Raw genomic sequence first — 24,610 nt, 5'->3', positions numbered from 1 at the left:
AACATGGTATCAACTCTTGGCTGTCTTGATTTCTGCGACTGGCAAAGGGCATGTGCTCAGAACTGAACTAAAGCAAGACCAGAAGCCTCTGCAAAGACCACAGGACCATTGGCCACATGTGGGAGGGGAATCAAAAGATAAAAGGGGTTTTCAGTGCCTTTTCAAATTGCAACTTCATGTTGAAATGAAGCTGATTCCTTGCCTTTCCTTAACAGAAAAAAAATATGATCAAATAGTTTGAAAACAAAGCAAGGTTTTTTGTTTCAGGTCAGCTGAAATGTTTCTACTACCTTAGATTAAAATATTTTTATTCTTTATTTAAAAAAAAACCAAACAACAAAACAAACACAAACCCAAACAGTCCAGTCAAACAGACATTCTTTAAGATTATCCTGAAACACTGTCATCTCCCTGCACTTGGGGGATTTGACTGTTAAACTGAAAAACTCAAGACCTGCACAGTTCTAACCAAAATAGATTTGGTAGCAGAAATACCTCTTCCCATCTGTGACTGACAGGCTGAAACATCATTCCCCACATATTCAGTGTCTCCATCTGGTAAGAGCAGAGCTCTGCTGCACACATCCTTCTGATTTAGTGATGGTGGGAAATGTTTTTGACTTTGCTCCTCATCTTGAATTCCTAAGCAAGAAGGAGTTGTGAAAGGTTTCAGCTTATGCTCCGTGTCTGTCAGGGCACAGTTGCCTCATAGGATCACAATCCAAGAGGGAAAGAGATCATCCTGAGCTCCTGAAAGATCCCTTGTTACATTTTAAAATACCTAAAGAATGAAGTCATGTATCCTGAGAAATACTTGGCAGATAAACCCCACAGAATATTATGCATATATAGCTATCTACCTCCTGAAAAAAACTCCGTAGGGCTGGAGACTTCGAAACTTACTTCTGTCTTGATGGTGGCCTCATGGGGCAGTTGTGTCCTGCCTTCATCAGCACTAAGGGACATTATGTAGTCTTCAGAGAGCCTAGCTGGCTCTGAGCTTAAAACAGTTCAGTTCTCCTGGAGCAAGCTGCTTCTCTTATTTCAGCTGGGCATGTTCACTCTGGAACCTAGTGATGGAAAGTGTCAGCAGAGGAACATTTTGTAGCCAGTGCTAACAGGCATGAAAGGCCACCAGTACTTCTGTGGTGGTACTGTGCCTACTCCTCTGGGAAAGCATCTTGTTATAGTATCAGAAATGGATAAAAAAAATTGCTGCTGATCCAGTCAGCAAAACAGGTGCTTCTGTTGCCTGGCTTGTCACTCTGGAGTGGAAGTTTTGCTGGAAGGACAACTGAGGCTCTGTCATTGATGGATGCCTTTGAGCACCATCATATAAGAAACAGCAGTGCGTGAAGAGGTAGTATATTTGCTCACGTGTGTGTACACCATGCCTGCCCTGAAGCAAATGCCTGCTGGGCAGGACGCAATACCAAGCAGGTGAGCACAGGTTCTGGTTTGGCTGTTGAGCTCCTCTCCGGTTTGGTTCTTGAGGAGATTCCCTGTCCCAGGACCTGTAGCAGAAGCTGTTGTATCAGTCTGTACGCCTCTTGTCCTTACTGGTGGTCCAGAATAAAAGCAAAAAGACAGCAAGCAGTTACTGAGACAGCAGGTAGCAGATCTGTAATGGTGTCTCTCCTTTTGGCTGCCTTGTCCTTGCTTGTGCTCGTGCAGCCCCCTCGCTTGTCGACCTCATCTTGCTCTGAGCCACCTCCTCCCCCTCTCCGCCCCAAGCTTATTTCCCGGCCGCTGGAGGTTTTAATATTCAAGCCGTACCTTCCACATGAGCTGTGCTGAAGAGTTGACGTGTCGGAGTTTATTGATATCACATCGGGCTGCGTAGGGCTGTCAGCTGCACATTCAGCCCTTAGCGACCCCCTAAGGTGCGGGCTCTGGCAGCTCTAAAGGAATCTGCACAAAAACGCCTTTTTGTTTTGTCCAAGGTGAGACAATGCGAACAGGGCCCTGCACCAGATGACAGGGCTGATAAAGGACCAAGCGGCGCAGGGATATCTTTCTTTCTTTTCACTCCTTCATTCAATCCTTCTTTCTGTCACTTGCATTCTCTCCTCCCTATACTTTTCTTTCTTCTCTTTCTTCTCCCGGCTCGGCTAGCAGCAAACAGCAGAGACAAGCACAGGGGTTCAATTGCAGGCGAATGTCACAGTCCAGCTTCTCAACACATTTTCAGCGGCAGCCAGAGTTGCTGTTGGCCAGCTTGACAAGGGGCACGCTCTGCTTGTGGGTCCTTTCTCCTGGAGCTCTTTACAGTCACGTACTTTGGTGTTTTCTCCGTGGGCTGAAATTAATGTAAAGCTGTGACTGTTTGTGTGTGTTGGGAGAAAAGTAGGCAGGGGAGGGGCATAAATACAGGGAGAAAGATGGAGGAGACAGCAGAAGTGCAGCAGAGAGAGCAGGAAAGCAAGTGGAAGTAGCAGTGAAGCGAGAGAGGATGTGTGCATATATATACACATATGTATGTGTATATATTGTGTGTGTATCTATGTAAATAAAAAAGCATAAGGACACAGGAAAGTGAGGGAAGCTGAAGAGGGGAAAAAGAATCGGATGTTCTCCAAGGACAACTGCGTTAACGACTTTTGCTGCGTCCCTCTGTTTTCACAGACCCGGTGGAGGACAAAGTGAAGGAAGTGAAGTGGTTGCTCGTGCCCACTCTCGCACACCTCTTGGCTTCAGGCAGTCGGTCTGACATTCAGATAAATGAAGCAGGGCTTGCAAACAGCAGGAGGAATGTGTTTCTCATGTGTGGTTAAGTGGTCTCTGGTGCCTCATTCTCACGGGCTGGTTTTTCAGGATTGGGAAAGGTTTATGAGGTTAAATTTGTTTATCTTTCCTGAAAGAGTCTTATATTGAAAGGTCTTTAACTTGATGTATCCAGCCAGGGAGGCCCAGGGCTGGAACAGCAGAGGAACTACAGGACAAGATTAAGGGCCATTGGCAGAGCTATATAGGGGTTTAGGATGAAAATAAAAGAAGGTGTTGCAAATTGGGATGGAGGAGCAAGGACAGAGCTGTGCAGGGACACCAGGGTAAGAATAGCCAGGCAGCTATCGGCCGAGATTGAGATGTGCTGGCAGAGCGTGTGGGGCCCAGAGCTGGAACAGAAGGGGTGGCAGTACTTCGAGTACACGAGCTATGCTGGGACAAAGCCAGGGGGAGCAGAGGTTGTCACAGATGAGAAACTGTGAAACCTGGATTTGTGCACCTCACTAGGATGCTAGACATCTGAGATGGCATGTCTGTGCATACGTGATGTGCTGATGAACGCGTCATACCAAGTGGAATCCAGCCCAGATCTGGGGAAAGGTAACTTTTGCTTAGGTATCACCAGCATCTGAGACATAGCTATGGTGCTTCTGCTCAGTCAGCTTTGGGAAAATTATGAAGTAAAAAGTACTGGAATAGATGAAGTATGGGGGATTGGGTCTGGGATAGAAGCACACAGGTTTCCGAAGGTGAGAACTGAGGTATAAGGGCAAAACTGCCCAGAGGTGCCTGTTGTACGGGGTCAATTCAGAGTCTCTCTCCTGTGGATCTGAGTGTTGTTTTCCTAAAGGTGTTTGAATAGTACAGTGTCTTTTCTGTTACGGTACTTGTATCTCCTGGCAACCTTGGACAGTGGTCGTAACGCTTGTGGGGAGCAGTTAGACACTGTATTGTGCTCAGAATGAGGAGGCAAACTGGTGTAATAGGCTCCTAGAGGTTCGCCTCCTTACTACAGCAGCTGTGACGTTATGTACACTTGCTGTTGGGGGAAAACGGGCAGGGCTGGAGCACAAAGAGTAGATTACAGCAAGCTGGGCATCACTGGGCTTTCCTTGCATTTCCTTGGCCCCCAGCTGGAACTGCAGCCTGGTCAAGGCATGGCATGAACTTAGCGAGTGAGAGTCAGGGGCTCAAGCCGAGCACCAGCAGGAGAGGCTGCTGGCTGAGTTGGGGCCATGCCATATTGCTGCCCCAGGCAAGTGCCGAGTACCTCTGCCAGGAAAAGTGCTGCAAAAAACACAGAGTACCAAGCTAAACATTTAATTTTACCCTTTGGTCAGTCACCTATTGTTTTTTTGACCACAGGTACCGTATACCCACTAGTCCTTCTTGCAATACAATGCTTCATATGGTGCAGGCCAGGTAATCTGTTGACCTGCTGCTTTAACTTGGAAATCAAGGCAGTTACCAAAGGATCAGATCTCCCATCCTTAGTACTAGCAGGCTTCCAGCATCCTGGGTACCTCTTCTGGGTTCTGGTCTGCAGCTCAGACCCTGGAGTGGGTCCATCAGCTTCCCTGTATCTATGAGAAATTGCTTCAAGGGAACTGGAGAGATGATGCTGAAAAAGGAAGAAAGCAAAAAAGGGAAAACTCCAGAGAAAGTGAACAGACTTTTCTTCTCCCTGCCTCTTTATTCCCCCTGTATCCCAGCTGGTCTCCCTTTGCTTCTCAGTTTTGGGAGCACTATTGATGCCTCTCTACATCTAACTACATCATTTCAATTCAAGTAGAGGAGCCAGCAAGCCCCTGCGGTCCCTCTCGTACAGCCCTCCGCTGGATCCTGCGCCTGCCACAAGCACGCGGCTATGAATATTGAAGTGAAAAAGGGGCCTTTTATGGACTTCACAGATGTGCTGGGGAGTTGGGGCAGGCCTCATTACCTCGGGGTTCTTTAAAAGGCCAAACAAAAGCCAGAAGAAAGAGTGTTAGGGGTGGAGGGGGCAGGGAGGCGAGAACTAGAAAAAAGTTGAAAGAAAAGAAAAGACGACTGGAGTTGATGGATATTCCATCTGTTTATGTTCAGGCCAGTGCTGGGAATTAACAAAGGCTGTTGGAGACATACTCTCTTTTGCCCTCCCTCCCTCCCTATCTTCCTTCAAATGTTCTGGATGATTTGGTTTTGTTCACTACTCGCAAGGAACAGAATATGTTGTGTTTTTTGTGACCATGTGTCTTTGCGTGGGGGCACTGCAGCTGGTACCTATGCTGCCAGACCCTGATTTGCGTTAGGATTTGCTGGGGTCCTGATGTCTCTTACTACTTTCACATGCAGAGTAGATGGAGCCTCCGGGGCCAGATCCCTCCACCAAGATAAATAAGTACAGCTTCTTGGCTTTTACCAGAACAGCACTGGTGTACGTCAGCAAAGGAGTTTGCTTGGTCTGTATGCATGGCTTGGATTATTGAAAGAGCATCTGGTTAGGGATGCAGTTCCTTCTTCTTTGTGGGCTTGGAAAAGCCTTCATCGAGTTTAGCTTCCAGCTTGAAGGCAAAGGTACATTCCAACCTGAACAGAGTTACTTGGAATGGCTGCCATTGATACAGAGAGGAATGCAGAGAGAGCTGTTGGGTATATCTTCACTCAGTGCAAAGCCTCGTATTGGCAAGAGGCTTTTGGTGATGGATGACTGTTCCAAGGAAAACAGGGTCTCTAGCTTTTTCTTTCTAAAATGTCCTCCACTTGTTATACCTGTGAACCTGGCTAGAACTGAGCCCAGAAAGCTAAGGCGCTTGTTCAAGGAGATGCAGGGATTTTTATAGTGGAAAATTGAGGTGAATTTTGGACCTCTGTGCATCCCAAACTAGCATTTTAACTAAAGAGAAATTAATAATTTTTTTTGTTTAGAGGCATATATGTATTTCAGGGCCAAGTGCCAGCTGAGATACCCCTGTATAAGAGCTTTCTTAAAATCCCCAAACCAATCCATGAGTTAAGAGGCAAATTCTGACAGAGCTTGGGGGGAAATAAGTTTTGGGTGAGTGCTCATGGAAGTAGGACAGGCAGAACCAGGTAAAACTTAACACATTACATCACCTTTGACTTTTGAAGCCCAGCATGTGGATGCGGGGCTCCTCCTGGGTGAATCTTTGGAATTCAGACATGGAGAAATCACTGGATCCTTTGTTCCAAGCCAGGACAGGTTGTGTGGTCCTCACCGTGGTCATCCTGCTGGCTGTGTCTCGTCACCCACATGCAGAGGGGTGCGCATACTTGGATACCTTTTGTGTACGCTCCCTTTTCATCCATTAAACCTCCAGCTTTCCTTTCTGCCTCCTTCCTACAGCTTCTCCTTCCACATATGATCTTGCTCATTCAGTAGAGAATTTGACGTGATGAGGGAATTATCCAGCTGTGAAACACCTCTCTTTTTGACTCCCTCCCTCCTTTCCTGTATTCACCCCAGACAGACAAGACACACACTGTCTCTGCCTCCCTGTTCAAAAGCATCAGCTCCACTGTGAGTATTATTTCCAGGTTGTAAAGCCCATAATGGACATTAGCTGAGTCTGTGGTTTGGTTACAGCTGGCCAGTTCAGTGCCTGAATTAAAAAACAAACCAACAAAAAAAACCACCCAACCCCCCAAAAAAGGAAAATACCTAAACCTTTATCTTCTAAGGCCCCCACACTAATGCTTTGCTGAACGCTGCAGTCCCCAGCTGAGCTGTAAATGACTTTTTCATTTTCCTAGGCCTGCTACCCAGTCTGTTTGGTATTCAAGGGCACCCTACCAACAGGCACTATCATTCTGCTTGGGCCGAATTACTTGATTAAAACGCATATCAACTATTATGTGATTCGTTTTCTGCTGCTGCTCCACACCACAGCCCTCTAAACTATGTTAAACTGTAATACAGCTGCGCAGGCTTGAGTAAATGCTGGAGAATGGGGAGTTTACAGGTTGGAAAGGGGAGGGAGGGGGAAACCCAAGCTTTATTGTATGTGCTGTGTCGATTACTGGATTTTTGTGTCTGGGAATGTGCTTGGACAAGGGAAAGGGGGGCAAGGGATGAATTTGCAACACCTGTCTCCCTTTGCAGTCCCACCTGCTGTTGAATAGGTTTGGAGGTGAGCAGGGGTTATTCTGTGCACACATGTGCACCTCTCTCTCATTGTGAACTCAGGACTTCATCTTTTCCAAGAAGAGAGAGAGAAAAGGGTGTTCTGGTTTTCATATTGGAAAGAAAAATCAAGGCAATCCAATTCTGTGCCTGTGACACTGCCACTGTGTCACCCTTCTCTCAGGCTTTTCATAGTCTTGTTTGCATTTTGATGGGTTTTGTTTGCTTTCTGCCAGAGGGAAAGGCAGATGCTAAGAAGTCAGGGAGAGCTTCAGCTCTTGCTTCTAAAGCCGTTGACTGCAGGTCCAGCACAAAAGACATACTCTGTGAATAAACGCCTGCGTCTCGGTGGTCCTTGTTCATACCACATTTTTTGGGACAGTGGGAAGTGTGAGGTGTGCTCACACTTCCTGCTCCACAGGGGTACTACAGCCAAAGTCCATGGCAGGGTTCTCAGCTATAATATATCATTATTTCAGGCCCTCATGACTAGGTAACCTCAACTGCGAGATATTTTCGCCTGTGAGAGGAGTACCTCCTCACTGTCTCATGGCAATGTGACTCTATTTATTAAGGGAACGTCAGGCAGCAGCCTGTTCTTTTCAAGGCCGTGGAGAGACTCTTTAATTGTCTTCCGGCATAAAATAACCTGAAGTAATGTTATGTACCTGAAGTTCAGGTACACGCAGGACTGGAAAAATGTGCTTGCATATGTTTATGCAGGGGTGGCTGTTGGGGCCACCAAGCATGACAGCTTTGGTGTTGGAGAGCATTGTGAAGAAGGGGGTGGTGTGAGGCTGTAACGTGGGGGTGGTCAGATATTGCTGGTACCTTCAAAGTAAGATAGATTTTCTTACTTCTGTCATGCCATTAAATCCAAGTTCCCCTGTGGCTGCATTAGCTTCTCAGTCAGTCACCTCCAGATCTGGTTTTCTGGAGCATTGCAGTTGCTCCAGCAGCATATGGGTGAGTTTGCTAAAGCCAGTTGGAGCACAAAAGGTGCAGTTACAGCTAAGCCATTCACAAAACCATTCCCTTCCCCCCTTCTTCAACTCTCCCCTCCAATACACATTTAATTTTTAGGATGGTGCAGCTGGAAGCAAGAGAGAAAGAGAGAGAGGAAATGTGATGAGAAATACTGAAGGAGAGAATGTGCAGCTCCCCTTTACCCTCTAACAAAATCCGATCCCCACTTTAATGAATGCGTTTTCATGTCTGGTCCTGTCTGCCAATCCTTCCAGACGGCACCAAGGTGCTTCAAGACAAGGCAGCAGGTCCTTGTAGAGCATCAAGGGCTCAGTTTGAGCCTGGAGGGTCTTGTTGTGGCCGATTCCGCCTAATCCTGTTGATTAATTTAACTCCAGGGCTAAGAGGCACCCAGAAGCAGTGAATGGAGGTGGAGAGGAGAAAGGCAGAGGGGGTGGAAGGGAAACAGAAGAGTGAAGGGAATGGGGAGAGGGAGGACACATCCAGTCCATAATTATGGAGGGTTTTTCTTGTTCCTTTGCTTGAGCTCTAGTCTACTTCTGTTTCTTTCAAAGCCCTCCAAAGAGCTCTGCCCAGCTCCTGCTAATTGTACCCCAACCTGAATCAGCAGCATTATTCAGGAATGTAGTTTGTGGGCCATAATTTACATGTTTCCTCATGCTAGAATGGGTCCCAGGACAAGCCTGGGCTTATATTTGTCACCTTTCCAATGCCAGCCTGCACACACACCTGCACACGTGCTCTGGCTGCACTCATTTCCACAGGGAGAAAGAACCATTTTGGTTTATTCAGTTTTTCCCAGCTCATCCTCCCTGAAGATGTGGGATGACATTACTCAGTGCAAACCTTCAGCAAGTCCCTTCACGTGGCTGTCTCTCCCCTCTTGCATGAGCCATGTTGTGTCTCTGTTCAAGAAGTTGCCTGTACATTTGAATAGCTCCCCCTGAGCAGAGGGAAGAGTTTACGAATTTTCACACAGGCAACCTTGCTTTTGTTCCCATAGTGAAGCCTACGTCTCCTTATTTCTTAGAGTATTGCAAAGCAAAGAGATTTGAGCAGTTGGAGTTTTTTCTTTCTGAGATACAGAGCAGTTACACTAAATAATAAAGCTAGAATTGCTCTTAAAAAAAATAAATACATATGTAATGAGATCAGTGTGTGTGTCCTGTAATACACATGCTTTTCTGTCAGTTTTTTCCTTTTTTCTGACTTGTCCTGCCATGAGATTTCCCCCCTGTTCACCTCTCCATTCTGTTCTTTTCTGTCAGTCTTTAGCCAGTATGCTACCCTAGGGGACCTGCATATTGGACAGCTAGCTGTTTCCCATCCTTCATCACAACTAACGATTGGTAAGCCACACAAGAAGCTGCTGCTAGATATTTCTCCACCTTCATATTTACAGGGTGTTCATTGCCATACGTGCTGAGTAAGTGTAAAATGCTACCGGCACATGCTAATGATTACTTCTGTGGCAATAGCCCTGTTGTGCTGGAGGTTGCAAACGGGGATTCACCCCCTGCTCATGCTGCTGGCACTGCTGCCCATCCTTTTTTCATAAGGCATGTGCCACAGAAAATGAAGTGTTCACGTTTTGGATGAATCCCCCTGGATTTGCCTAGCGAGGGAGTCCCCTTGAGTTACTTCTGCAGCTTCATAAAACTTCTAATTGCATGGAGACTTTGTGAAAGTTATGGCAATGGTTTGTCCAGCAGATTTCAGCTGTTAGGAATGAAAAAGACCTGTTAGATCCTGGAGTTGCATCTTAGGCAGGTAAGGGAGACTGCCCCCTGATAATAGATGTGTTAGATAATAGGCTCGTACTGCAGCCTGTCTCAGCTGAAAGACTTTCTATATTGTTTAATGAATCTGTGTCTGACAGCAGCAGCTGCATCGTACTAAGACCAGCTGGTTCCAGACATACCCTGGGAATTTTCTTGCTCTCTCGGTTTCATCTTTGTAGTTGGGTTGTTGGAGCCTCGGACTTGGCACAAGGAGCTGTAGCTTCTTTTCCCAGCTTTGCTCCTGACTCACAGGGCAACCGTAGGTGGGTGACTTCCGCCATCCCTGCCACGGTTGTAAAAAAGGAGATAATGCCAGGCAGGAGCTGTTTGGAGACTTGCAGATAGGAATGTTTATATTGCAAGTTTTGCCTCTCTACCTTTTTAACCCTGTAGCCAGCATGATGGCCAGTGCAGTTGCTGGTGCTGCTGTGAGTAGGACAGATTGTTGCTCATGACAATCAGTTGTTGTCTCCCAAAACTTTGTGGCCAAATCAGGGATCCTTAATTAGGAGCATAAATATATTGAAGAAAGTTTGGCTGTTTTCCCTTCCAGACTTTTACAGCAAAAAAATGAGCAAAGTGAAGTGTGGGAGGTGAAACATGTTACACATCCTTTTCTAGACTCCTCTTTTTCTTTTTTCCCTTCCCTTGGGGAGATACTGGATGCTGTGTAAGCAGCTGAACCAACCAAGCAGGTGAGCGGTACGTAGATGGTTATGGCACTGCTATCAAGTGGGCAGGAGAAGTGAGATCTTAGTTGTTTTGACATTACTGTCACCATAGTACTTGCCAACCAGTTTGGGGCTTTGTTACACCAGTGTGAAACATACCATCAATGACAATTCCTGTGCTAAAGAGCTCACAAGCTGAAAGTTGTTAGTAAGCATGCATAGTAACTATATGGAAATATGTATTAACTGTAAAGAAATATACCCACCTCCAGAATTAAATGGCATTTAACTTAGTGTATTTTTCCTTCCCCTTTCTCACACTGGCCCTCTCACATCCTGGACCCAAACACACCTCTGTCCTTACTATTTTTCATAACAAATATTTCCAGAAAAGATACTAACTAATTAAACCTATAATAGTGACTTAAGTGATTAACTTAAAAAAATGTACTGTGTGCTGTAGGTTTCCAGATGTGCTTTTGCATGGCATGGTACTCCCAAGGTCCAGATGTGCTTCTACCTGCCCTGAATCATCTGGGAGCCAGATGTGGAGGGCTGTTATTTTCAAGTGCAGATGTTCCTTTTACACCACTGAAGACTCTAGACCTTCCCTGAAAATGGACATAACCAAAAAGCTAATTTAGTAATAGATTTCTACTACGTACAGTGAAACTGTCTTTAAAATGTGGGACAGATGCTGTTCCTCTGAAGTCAACAGTGAATTTCTCAGTGATGTCAGTGAGAAACAAAAGGTTCTTGGCCTAAAAAGTTGAGCATGTGTAAAGACCCTATGTATTGCTAAGCCAGAGCTAGAATAAGGGAACACCTCTCAAGGTTATGTGTTTGCCCCCAAAACAAGCCATCCACTCCTCTGCAGCAGAGTTTCTCTGACTCTGGTGCAACTGTAGTTAGCTGAGTTCTGACACCGCATCCTCCCTATGAAGCCCCAAGACATAAAAGCATTTTTGTATTGTAGCAAGCTGAATGCGATGGCGTTTTGTGATGATCTCAGTATAAACAAGTGAGCTCAGATGGGATATTTGCCTCGTACTCCTCAAACTGCAGCCACTCTCGAGCAGCTGTTGGGGAAGTCACAGCTGCCGTTCCCAGCTCTGAAAAGAAAAAGACAGATTTTTGGATGATGATAGTATAGAAGCTGAACAAAAAGAGAGGACTGAAAAACATTATTAGTAACTTTAGGGGACTTTATCATCGAGATGAGCATATGTAAGTCCTGCTTTAATTCTAAATTAGCAAAGGTTTACCACCCCAAAGAAGAAATACTTCACTGTGAGCACAGTGTTCAGGGAGATTCTGGCTCTCAGTCTGCCTGTGCAGTCACTCTGAAAGATAGCGGTCAAGCTTGGTAGGGGAAAAAAAACAAGTGTGCATTTAATGAGTCTCCTATTTTCATGAGAGAGAAGGAAAATGTGACAGAGGCCAGATCTGTCACCTAGGTGAAAGGTTTCATATATCATACTCTTCCTTCTCTGCTGCCATGAACCAGTGGCACATTTTTCACTGTCCCAAAGGCAGACATAAAGTTTTGGCCTGGCTGAGATCCTCCATACATCAACATCTGACCGCAGGGAACCTATAACCTGCATATCGCACATCTTTGAAACCCAAGCCTTGCTCCCTGAGAGGCCTCTGGCAAACACCAGAGTCGCAGCTAACACCGTTCTTGCTGCGTCCCCTCTCAAATCTGCTGAGTCTGACTGTAAGCTTGGTGAATATCAATGAAGTGCCTTATCCTTTATCTCCAGACAAAAAAAAAAAAAAAACAAAAGAGCAAAACTGGACTTACTTATTCCAGCTGTCCTCATTTGGGTTTGATAAGGGCCTCAGAAGGCAATAGATGTGGTGCTGGGCTTAAGGCAGGGTGAAGGGAAAGGCAGAGGTCCAGGGCAAGTGAAGGTGGAAGAAGCGACTGATCAATTAGACATTGGTAAAGGATTGTCATAGTGTCTTAGTGCTGTAGGAGCCTGGCCCTGTGCAAAACTGCTGCTGAAGTTTGGGAAGTTAGGAGGAACTTAACTGTATCCTCTGGGCAGCCCAACTTACAGGTGAAGCGGGGCTGGAAAGGTTTTTCCAAGCTGTACGAATTCCTAATATTTCTTTTTTTCCTTCTAAGTTGGTTTTAAAAAGTTGAAATCTTAAACGTTAATACTTGACAGAACACAAGAGGATTAGGCTGCACAAGCCAACACATTGTGTATTGACATTTTAATGTACTCATTTCAGTTTCCACATTTTTTAGTGTAAACTCTGAAACAGTAATTTAAAATAAAAAATAGAAATCTCTTGAAATAACTGAAGGCAACAAGTGAAGTTCTGTCTCAGTAACAGTTTGAATAGGGGACTTTGAGCCATTCCTTTCCGGCAAACAATTTTGATTTTCGTAGGTTGTCTTTTTTACAACATGGGGAAAAAATAATAATAGGAAACTACAGAAACATCATAAAACTGGTAGATGTATCGTACACAGAGTGTTTGTTTTCACGGACACCATCATGGTAGAACTGAGATTACTTTGCTGGACTGCTTAACTCTTCCAACAGCCTTTCTCTGTATGGCTTTTAACCATGCAAGCCTCATCTCCTGTTTCTTTCCCACCCCAGGTAACAGGCTGGACGAAGGCTCTGATGTTGAATCTGAACCAGACCTGCCTTTGAAGCGCAAGCAACGCCGCAGTCGAACCACTTTCACTGCTGAGCAGCTGGAGGAGCTGGAGAAAGCCTTTGAGAGAACCCACTACCCAGATATCTACACACGAGAGGAGCTAGCTCAGAGAACCAAGCTTACCGAGGCCCGAGTGCAGGTAAGGACTAGAGCCAGTGCATGGCAAGTCAGCCTGATGGCACAGCTTCTTGTTTACCTTGGGGAAGGAGATGGTAGTGCTGGGGCTGAGGGTGTTGAAAAGCAGTAGTGTGGACACACTTCTTTTCTCTAGAGCTGCATCTGCAAGGATCGGAGACTGAAATGCAGTTCTGCAGGTTCCCATGGATTTGCAGATATGCCATCTGGATTTGGCCTGTTGCAGAGGTACCACCTGGAGGGTTTCCATCCAGGTTGGGACTAGGAGCCAAATGTTCCCTAACTTGGCAAGGCATTTAGCTCTGTTTTCTGTTGGAGGAAATTCCTCCATTTGCCTAGGAGGAAGCAGTGTGTGTGTATGTTTGTATTTGGTGTTTTAGGAGAAATCACACCATTGACCAACCTTGCCCAAGGGAGCAGATCATATTTTGCAAAGTTTGCAAGTTCTGTGTGTGAATTTTCATAAAACTTTTTTTTCCTCGATCTCCAGAGAGCACAAAAAGGGCGGGGGGAGGGAAGAAGAGGGGAGGAGCAGGAAGGGAGGGTTTGGAGCCAGGGGACTCTGACATCTACACGATTAATAGCTCTTGTGGGAACTCCACACAGAGACCCTTATGTCTTCCAGATAAAGGCTGGGTCAGCAGTGTGTGCAAACACGCAGAGGGATAAGGAGTGTGAACAGATCGGGGGGTATAATAGAGTCCCTTGGGGAAAGGGAAGGAAAGGGGGAGGGATTGGGGATTGTGCTGCGTTAAAGAAGTGAAATGGAGACCCCAGCAGTCCGTCCTCCGTGTGGCCAGCGCGATTAAGTTTCAGGCTAAGCACGGGGTCTCTGTGCACGCAGCCGAGAGTTGAATTGCAGGCACTGAGAGAGGAGGGAAAGAGTACTCCAGGCTTATGACAGGGAAACAGTCAATTAACCAGCTCCTCTGAAACAAAACAGGCTTTTTTTTTGTTCTGTGGTTCTCAGGATAATGAGCTTGATGTGCTTGCTCAGAAGCCAAAACCGCCAAAAGTTTTGCTGTTTTCCCCCAGCTGTCTGGGAATGGATATTCCCCCACACACCTGGGACGTTCGTTAAGGACTTTTCTTTTTAGCCTTCTTTCCCAAAGAAGTATTAAGCCCGTCACAGCACTGCAGCAGATGCCCCCTCACCTCCCTCCAGCTTTCTCTTCAGAGGTATTGGATTTTCCTGAATCCATCATCCCTCACAATTTGGCTATGGAGACTGCAGAAAGGAAGTCTAGCAAACTTTAAACTGATTCTAGTTTTGACCTTAGCCTAAAGACCATGCCAGAGCATTCAGCAGTAATATTGTATTAATTTGCTGGCTGTGTAGGTTCATAGGTAGATGGAGCCTGGCAAAGTGGCTAATTAAGGTGACTAAGTTACAAAAAGTTGGAACGAGTGAATTCCCGCATTTTTGTTTTGCATATTCTGTTTCTAATTGCTCTTATTTGTGTAGATGGACATAAGATGTTAAGGGAGGAATAAAAATTCTGTGGGAAACAGACTGAAAAAGAAAAAAAGGAGTTTTAAGGGAGAACAGAGTTTAGGCAACACCTTTTCATGGGGTGAGAGAAAACCTGCATTGCATGAGCTGTGATGAGGGCATGCTGGGGAGGAAGGGAAAAGCCCTGTAGTGCCAGGGAGTGCAAAAAACAGAGGCAGGTTCTCCCTTTTCCAAAGCATTCTGACCTCACCGTGACAAGGCTGGGAGAAAGGATGGAGGTAAAAGCAGAGAAAGGGAAAGCTAAATAAATAAATAAAAAGAACTTTTCCCTCGTCTCAAGCTGTGATCTCTGAATCCCCCTACTTGCTCCCAGGCAGCTTGCATGGAGGTTCCTGCCAGGGCTCTAGTAGCAGCTGTTCTCCGAGGCACATTCCTGATGGCTTTCTCATTCCGACATCCTGGCAGAGTCAGCTTCTTCCCACCACTTTTAAGCCTGCCGCCCCTTGTAAAATTTTCTGGATATCAGAGCAGATCTTTTACTGGCTCTCAGGATCTACAAACATTAGTCAATCAAGTTCTTGTGGAAAAAAAGAAAAGCGCCACACACACACATCCACACATGCACCCATCCAGCAGGGAATCTTCTACCACCTTTTAGTCTTACTCCTGTTTCAACAGAGTTGTTAAGGCCAGGAGACGTGCTTTGGATTGAAGGTGGCTGTAATAACAATAAGGACAGCTGAGATTAGGGATTCTGGGTGTTAAGGTCCATGCCAACAAATACCTGTTTATCTTGTCCCCAAAAGCTTATCATGTTAACATGTAAAATGGGAGGCAGACATATGAAAAGTACTTTGTGACCCATAGTCACAAAAGAGATTTGAGAGCCACCTTCACTTCTCCTCGATGTCTGGTCGTTGCTTCATCTGTCTTCTGGATCTCGGTGCCCCTTGTCTGCTGTGCAGCTGTAGCTGAATAATCCCCAGATCGCACCCAAGTCTCTGAATCACGGCTTGGGTGTTGCTATCAGGCTTTCTTACTGTATCACATACACAACATTCCTGCACTAGAATCCCATTTTGACAATCACTGTACAAGCACTGAACAAAAATAAATGGGCCTGTCTGTCTCTTTGCTTCCTCTCCTTGCTTTACCATGTCAAAGGTGAACTTACCTAAGTCCCGTTCATTCTGATACCTGAGTATTCACATACCATAATTTCTTCCACGTGAAAAGCTGATAGCTCTGTTAAACTTTATTGTCAGGCCTCAGAGTCTGGCTGGTCATGCAGCTGTCCAGCTAAGTGGAAGTTTGACATGTTGACAGCTAATAAAATTCACAAGCTGAACAACAAGAGGGGGTGGTGGTGGGGAGCAGTTCCAGGCTCTGGTTTCTCATCTGCTAGGAAGATCACGGGAGGGTGAGCAATATTTTAGCAAGGTTACTGTGGTGTTTGCGTGGTTGAGAAGCAGGATTCCAGCTTTCAGACTTCAACACGCCCCAAAGTATGAGCCATTAAAAGGTTAATCCCAAATTGAGCATAGCCAGGGACAAGACAGCCATGGATTTCCGGAAGGATCAGGATTACAGTGCCAAATCCATGCCCAGTGAGGCCACCAGTGGAAATTCCCACTGACTTGTTTTTGTGCAAGGCAATGTCTTGACTCATATGTCCACACTAATCGTCCAGTGCTGAACAAATTCTTGCCCATCTGCAAGTTCCCATTTCCACCCTTCCAGAAAACAAGCTGTTGAATGCCAAGTGTTCATGGATTTAAAAATTAAGTCTAACAGCTAAGCAGTTCACTTAGCTAATTTAATGGAAGCTTTGATTTTAATCCTGAATATATTTTTGGTTTATACACCAGTTTTTGCAATTATCTAGCTGATGATGTCAAAGTTTTTATATGGAAAAAAACCACTAAATGGGATTCCGTGATAATTTTGAAATTTTTCACCCTGGCATTTCTAGAGAAGGGACATTTTTCAGAGCAACCCTTTTCCCATGAACAGTTTAGCTTTGTCAGTACAGTGTTTTTCAATAAGAAGACAGTTTTGCCAGAAATTCTTGTCTAGGTGTAGAAGGGACTTCTCAAAGCAGTGTTAATATCAAGAGACACCAGGTACATCAGTCATGGGTCTAGGGAGTTGAAACTAATCCTTTTGCTGGACAATCCCATTAGTGGATCTGTTTGCACAAATGTATTGCATATTTAAGGCTAGTTAGCAACAAACCTTGGTTCTTATTTCCATTTTTGTCTTGAACAATACCAGCAGAAATATAAGGTAAAACAAAGCAGTACGTATGCCCAAATTGTCCTCAGGTCAGCACTGCAATCTCAAGTCACTTAGAAATTTGTGCACTGGAAATATTTTTCACGAATAGACTGCGGTGTGTAGGTTCCAACGCAAGCAGCCCATCTCTGGTTTTTCTGGTGCTATAATGAGGCAGATGTGGCAGGCTCCTAAGCATTATCTTAAAAAACATTCCCAGAAATCTACCAAGATTGTTCCCAAAAAATAGATGGCAGCTTTTGCTTCTCATCATCACCTGCGGATGATTCAGATGGTCATACCACAGGCAGCTGGGTACAAGCACGCATACTGCTAGCAAGTACATTAATCCTGGTTCCTATGGTCTGGGCAGTGGGTGCTTTCTGGAAATAAATAAGCGTGAAGGGGTGGGTGCGTTGTGATGCTGATGTCTGTTATTAATCCCCAGGAAATTCCGTGCACTGAGAAACCGTTATTTCAATAACAAAATTAAACTAGACAGCAGGAGTCGCAACCCAGTGCTTTATTGATCATTTTTATGATGGATACCATTGTGATTTCTGCCTGGGAGAAAATGGATGTTTCATTTAATAAAAAGGCTCAGAGCAATTCTGTCTCTGAAATCTTGGTGCATTTCTAGGCTACTCACATAATCTGTATTTTATGACACAGTTTCAAACTGTAGTAAACAAACAGCCATATTCTAGATCGTGCTGCAGTGGCTCGGACATGCCAAATGGAGCACCAGAAAAGAAATTCCATTCAATTTTGCTTGAAAATTTTCACAAAGCAGTTCTGTTTTCAGTGCAAAGAAGCTGAAAACCACCGTTTACCCAGCAGTACTCTGCAATCTAGCTTCTAGAAAATACATGGATTTTTCAGGAACTTCTCAAACATCTCTGTGGTGTGCTAGTGGAGACTGCAGTGCCTCTTCACCAGCTGTCTGCCCTGTTCCTTGGGATGGTGCTTTTTGAAGATGAAGGTGTTATGCGAAGGGACGATACGGTGGCAAGCAGGTCTTCCCTTGGCTCTGCGCATTAACCAGAGTCATGCAAAACGGCTGGAGCCTAATGCTGTTTGCCTGGTGTTTTGCTTCCCAAACTCTTTCAGATGTGTCCAAACTGGCTCTTCTGAGGCAACCCCCCTGCCTTTAAGGTCAGCTGAGAATGTTTTCTTTCTTCCTGAGGGTCCGACTAGTTTACATTTCTCGTGAAGAGGGCTGTGATGAGGTTATGACACAACAGCTGCCCTGTGTTTTTGGCAGCAGCTGGGTCACCGAGAGGCAGAGCAGAGGAGCCGGCAGTTGGGGCTCTCGTTGGCAGAGGTTGGCTTGGCACGCTCGTTTTCCAAGGCACAGGGCCAGCCCGTGCTCTCGCACACCGCAGTGTCCAGATAGAGGGCCCACGGTGAGAACAGCCCCTGGCACTGCGGCAGCCGGTCCGTGAGAACCGTGGTGGTGCTGCTGGTGCGTGTGCCCAGGCACGTCGAGGGACTGGTGGTGTGATGCCAAGCAGCATCCAGCTCCTGGGAGAGGTTGGGGCGAGGGTAGCGCGCTGTTCCAGCCAGCTTTAAAGAAGCGGCTCCCCAGGGTAAAGCCAGCGAGGGCTGAATGCAGCTGAGATGATGAGGAGGGTCCAGGCACTTCCCCCTCATGTCTCGTGGAGATCTTGCTGCAGAAGGATGTGGCTGATGAGAGAGAGAGGTTGGCTGCAGGCTTGTAACGTTGCTTTCTGTTTGCTTAGCAAATCGGTGCTTGAGGTCTCACGCATCGCTGCTGTTCTTTCACATCTCTCCAGCCTGAATTAGAAAGAGAAATGCAATTGGATTAAGGAAAAGAGTAACCCATTGCATACTTGCCTCAGCTAACACGCTCCAAATAAGTCCTCAGTCCACCTACTAGTCACATAAAAAATGAACAGAACTGAACTGTAAAGTAAATTACCAGGTATCCAAACTGCAGTGGCAAGTCTTTTTCCACCTGAACTTTGGAAAAGCCGGAGATGATCTCTTAAAATTGCAAGCACGTCCTATGTCTGTATCTAAGGGTTTGCTCAGAAAAACATCAGCACTTTTGGTATTTGTAGTAGAATTACAGTAACCAGCCCCCTTGGAAATAAAAATGTCCCAGTGACAGAGGACATAGTCCCAGCTATGTAAGCCTGAGGGCATCTTGCTGGAGAGAGTCAGCGCTATTTCGTTATAAGTATATTATACTTTACTGAAGATGAAAATGATAAGCCTAATCCTGTAGTCCTTCTGGCAAAGCATTGGTTGAAATCAACAGGAATGAATATAAACTTCAGGACTTGCAGCATAATTTGGCAAGACTAGCTTGTTTTGTACGTGTGGGGCAGGGAATCTGTATGAAACAAATAGGGGAATTTTGACAGAAAGTGCTCGTTTGAACTGGCTGGCTTCTGCAGGTGGAGGAATCCATTCAGTTCAGTAAAACATGCTTTTTTAGATAAAATTGTGGATTTTTGCATTGAGATGCAAAACCTGGATCTGACTTTTTTCGATTGTTTGTCCTATTCTGCTTTTGTTGGTCTGCTTTGGACCAAGGAGCAGAGCTGCCAGCCTCATGGTCACAAGCTGAAAAAGGGATCCCCTACACAATGTGGTAATGATTTGGTTTCCTTACAAAGGACAGAGGGCCCAGAGGCCAAAGCAATGAACGAGATCCCAGTTCCCTGGATGAAGCAGTTGTGTCTAACACTGCACACTTAGCTGGTCTAAATGGAAGTCAGTGAAGTTGCACTGATTTATAGCAGCAGAGTGTCTGTTCCATTGTGTTAAAAACAAATAGGGCCTCCCAGAGGTTTTACAAGAATCTTTATCAGAAAATTTCCAGTCCAGTGAGGGCATGGACCAAAATATTTCTCATACACTTGGCTCGTATGCCTTGTGCTGAACCTCTCACTCTAGCAGAGCTACCACTCAGTGTGTGCCCAGTAAAGTGAGCAAGTGTGCCGTTGCTTTGAGCAGCCAGCATGCGTGGCTCTCCTCTGTTCTCAATCTCCCTAGCTAAGGAGGCTTGCTGTTTACTGGGACACCGGTTAAAGAGATTCTGTTTGGTCAACAATGGAAAATGTTTATAATAATCAGGAGGAGGGTTTGCCAGGGTGTTTTAATCTTTGAGCCACTTCCCTGTAGTGCTTAAGCTGTTTTTAAAAGCTCATAGCTTTTTCTCTTGCAAAGAAAATCTTGATAGCAGGAATTGATGTGCTGCTGATTTGCTGCTAAAGCCCAGCCTATCTCTAGCCAAACAACAGCAGCGGGGAAATCTACTCTCCAACATCTCATTCACCTCTGTGAGGTGTGAACATCAAAGCCTGTTTCAAAATGTTTAAATGCAACTCTTAACACCATAAAGACTTGGCCATCTAAGAAGCAAGTGTTCAAGTGGAGAGAAAGCACTTATAAAATACACTACCTTGCAGCTGCTTTCTGACAGCAGTGAACTCATCCTAACGTCTTTCAGTTTCCACAAGTCCCATTCATCCTCAGACATAGGGTTTATAAAGAAATAAACAGGTAAGTAAAACAGGTGTTTTATTTCAAATTTTATTTTAATAGAATTTCCTCTGACAGCTGGAATAATCACTGAGAAGCACAGTTTGCAAAATGTAGAGGTGGAAAACGTAACCTTTGCAAACAATCACTCAGTATCCAATAGCTATTTCAATCAACAATAATATTTTTTTTAAGATTTGTAAATATTATGAACTTATATTACAGTAAGTGGTAAAGCTGCATTACTGAACAGGGTTGGGCTTGGAGCTGTGAAGCCACGAGTGCAAACCTGGGCTTTGTCTGTCTCAGTCAGAAAGTGGACAGGTCTGTCTGCCTGCTTTCCTGTCTAGAGTCTGAAATTTATTAGTAGTTACAAAGTGTTCATGCTGTGATGATCATTTAAAGGTAGAGATGGCCTTTTGCTTGAGGAAGTGTTTGTGACATGATTAATTCAAAGATAAAGAATGTGGCAAAAGTAATCAATATTACAAATATTTCACTGTTAACAATGGTTTGTTTAAAAAAAAAGTGCTTTGCAAAAAAAAAAAAATTAAAAAAATCCACATACCACAAACTGTTTGTTGAAATTCTTCAACAGATTGTTATAAATAGCTAACACCTTCAGGAACTGGGATATGCCAGGGGAAATATAGGCTAAATTCATTGGATAATCTCATTTGTGAAAAGTCATTTGTTCTGCTCCACTAACCTTGTTTAATATTTATCTTAACCATATCACCCACAAGTGACAGGGGCTCAGCATTGTAGGCAGTGTCACTAGGTACAGCCCTATCCCTGCACAGGCAGATAAAAATCTACATGCCTAAAATCTGCGCACTCTCCTGGGCTTTTTCTCTTGTTCTGGAAAGAATTACCTCAGTAGCCTCAACCATGCTTATATGTCTCTGATGGGTGTTATTTGCACTCCTAAGCACCTGGCAGAGGAAGTGTAATCATCACTCAGCTGTTGTGCAGACTTACAGGATCCCATCTCATTGTAACGCCTCAACCCTTTCCAGTCTGGGAGGGCTGCCTCTCAGCACCACCTGAAAGGAGGTGTTCAGGTGGAGCAATAATGATCCCTGGTTTCTCATCACTGTTGCTGCTAGAGTTCCTCTCTACAAACCTTCTGCATCAGCCTCCTGGGAAGCCGGGGGTTTGCAGCATTTATAGCTAGTGTGGACAAGGCACGGCACTGCAGGGATCTACTCTGTTTCAAAGGAGAATGTGGAGAGCACCTGATCTGGCAGAGTTGCCTCTGTGCAACCTGGGAAGGGACCTCCTCTGACTTTGGTGGAATTTTTTTGGTGTGCTTGGGCCATAAATGGCCACATGACACTTTTCCACCTGGTTTCTGCAACCTCTTGGGCCTGTGAAAGCAAACACATGTTGCATCTCTTCCATTCTGCAGGAGAGCAAAGGCATGACTTGGCTTTTCCATCCCTGTTTCCATTTATGAGCTCATTTATCCCATCTATCTTTCTCCAACATCGAGTCCTGATTAGGCTGAGCAGGAACACAACAGGCTTTCTTTCCCACAGGAGGCTCTTTTTGACCTTCCTTTCCTCTCCTTGTCTGACAAATTGTGGGAGCTGACCCACATCTCAGAGGCTGCAGGGATAATTCAGTCCAGCCCCATCCTGGCAGGCAGCTGTCTCTGCAGCCCTTCCCTGCTGCTCTGCTGGTTGAGAACAAGTGGCTGGGACATCTCGAGCTGGCCCTTGGCAGGGTTGGGTGCAGGCGTTCAGGTTAAATAAGAACCAGTGCTAACCTTTGCCCCAAACCCAATCTGGCCGGGAGGATGGGCTCTTCTGAAATCAGCTGGTTCTGCAAGGCAGACAGTGATGAATTGGAGAGGTTTCTTAAATCTCACCATGCCTGCCTCTCCCATCTGGGAAGGGGATGGTGAAGGTACCAGATGGAGTGATGCTCCTCTGCGGTGAACATCTAGTGTTCAGGTTCTTTGTAGCAGCATACTCGCTTACTGAGCAAGGTGCATGTGGCATGGTGTGTGACTCTGGTCTTACCTGGATGATAGGCATGACTAGAACATGGAAAACCCGCTTGGATATCCTCTTTTGAGTTATTTTCCATGAGAGAATTCCTGTATCTATCCACTTTCCCTCAGCAGAGCTGAGCAGTTTCTAGAATGCATCTTCCATCTACTTAACATGTTCTTTGGAAGGCAATTCACAGGGACAAACCCCTCAAATGTCATTAGGAAGTACGAACGGTTGTCTTCAGTGCCTGTATTACACTGCCATACCCTTGGAAAGCAGCACATTTACATAGCACAGGATCTTTTTGCTATGCACAGAGAAATAATCATGAAGAACCTGTCTTTTTAAGAAAAAGCAGAGGTTTCTGACATGCTTTTTTTCTGCTGTTGGGTTCTTCACACAGCCATTTTCCCAAGTGCTGGCTACATTTCTCCCAGCATAAAACCACAATCGTGTGACCCAGTCCCTGCAGCATCTAGAGCAATGTCTCCACAGGCAGACCAGCAGTTTCGAAACTTCCTCCTCTTCCTCATCTTCTTCCCACCAGTCTGGTTTTAGCAGCCGTAGCCTTCACCCCAGGCTTAACATGGTGTAACAGGATCCTCTGGTGGGGGGAATCTTTACTGGCTGATAAAACCTTAACTGTTGTGAAATGAAAGCAGGTTCCCTTTGAAGTACACCTCGCATTACAGTTAGATTCTCTAGCCTCTATATTTTAACTACCAATAAAATGATTTATAAGCATAAAGGCCTGAGCCACCTTTAAGGCGGGGGAAAGGAAAGAATTGCTAACGTCATTAGCTGGAATGTATCTTCTTTTTTTCTGTGGGTGATAAATAAGGGGTAGAATCAACCTGTTTGGGCCATGAAATGTCCCTTCCTCTGCACGGGAAGATAAATCCTATCAGTTTCTTTGTGGAAGGTTTCAGTGTATTTGTGGCTGGATTCTCCAGCCAGGCTCTGTTAGGAAGCACTACATTTAAGCACGTAGTTGTGAATTTTATTGGTGCGTGTGTATTTACTATTATTATCGTTTATTATTTGTTTTGATACGATGCTTCAGCCAAGATAGGGATCTTGCTGTGCTGGGCATGGTGCCTACTGGCAGTTAAAGAGAGCCTCTTATCTTAGATGGCTGATTGCTGAAATAAACCAAAATGTAGGAAAATGGTTTTTATCCTCCATTTAGAGGTGGTGATCTGATACCCGTGTTGTGTAAGGAGCAAAATTTGTCAAATGCAGTCATGCTTCCACTGACTTCAAATCAGAAAAGCAGTAGCTTTCCTGAAGTCACAGAAGGTGCCCGTAGCATAATTAAGAACTGACTACTTTCTCTGGTGGGAGTCCACTGTCTTGAAAGTTAGCTTTCTTTTCTTCACGTGCCCATTGTAGACCAAGACACCCCAAGAACAGCCAATGCACAGGCCTTTTTGGTCAACCCTACCTGGCTTTAAAAGGATCCAGAGCATCCTTTTATCTCCCTCTAAAAAATAAAGGAACTACACACCCTTAACTGGATGTGGAGAAGCGAGACAGGAGGAGTCATACATGCATGTGTGAACTTTAATTCTGAACAACAGATGCAAACGTGTATGTTGGTGTATGGACAGCAACAACCTCAAGTGGTGTAACATAAGACAACAGAAATATTTTCGAAGTTGTTTTGATCATATGTTAGCCAAGCCAACTGACAAACCACCACAAGGGAGCTGAGTGCTTGCGGGGATGTTGGAGAAACGTGTCCCGTACTAGAGCATCTTGCTCCACATGTTTCTTCTGAACTTCTAATCCTGAGTGGATTTGCCAGCATCTGGCTCTTGGTTATAAAAAAGGAACTTTCCCACCCTTTGCGCTGTCAGAAGTGTGTCAGAAATCACTAGAATGGCCTTTACATTCTTGGAGTTCAATTTCAATTTTTCTTTCCCTTTTGATTCCTGCATTCATAGCTGCTTGGTTATGTTTTCCCTTCAGGTGTTTGAATTTTATATGTTCTTCTCAGCACTGAGATCCTTTCTTTTGGAGTGAAACCTCTTCCAGCCTGGGACTGGGCCTTTTTCTCTGGAGAGAGGAGGTTTATTTATCTCCTTATGTTCAGCTAACAGAAATATTCAGACATTTTTTATGACCTTAAGTGTGAAAGTGGAAGCAAATTATATGAGAGGAGGAGCCAAGTTCTGTATCCCTAATTCAAGGCATGAATTACACATACTTGCATGCATGAGAAAGAGACAGGACTGTCCAGTTTGCGTGACCAGAGCAAACAA

General features: G+C 45.1%; 1 protein-coding gene across 4 annotated transcripts in view; it reads left to right on the top strand.

Moving 5' to 3' along the window:
* PAX7 (paired box 7) overlaps nucleotides 1–24,610 on the top strand; it is a 100,432-nt gene that overhangs the window by 36,846 nt on the left and 38,976 nt on the right. For all 4 annotated transcript variants that reach the window (XM_040587177.1, XM_040587178.1, XM_040587175.1 and 1 more), the window contains exon 5: nucleotides 12,911–13,110. In XM_040587177.1, the coding sequence (XP_040443111.1) occupies nucleotides 12,911–13,110 (200 nt within the window). The remainder of the gene's footprint in view (nucleotides 1–12,910; nucleotides 13,111–24,610) is intronic.

Source organism: Falco naumanni, chromosome 3, assembly GCF_017639655.2.
Source record: "Falco naumanni isolate bFalNau1 chromosome 3, bFalNau1.pat, whole genome shotgun sequence".
Lineage (NCBI taxonomy): Eukaryota > Metazoa > Chordata > Aves > Falconiformes > Falconidae > Falco > Falco naumanni.
The sequence above is the reverse complement of the archived record's forward strand: the minus strand, read 5'-3'. Positions and strand labels throughout refer to the sequence as shown.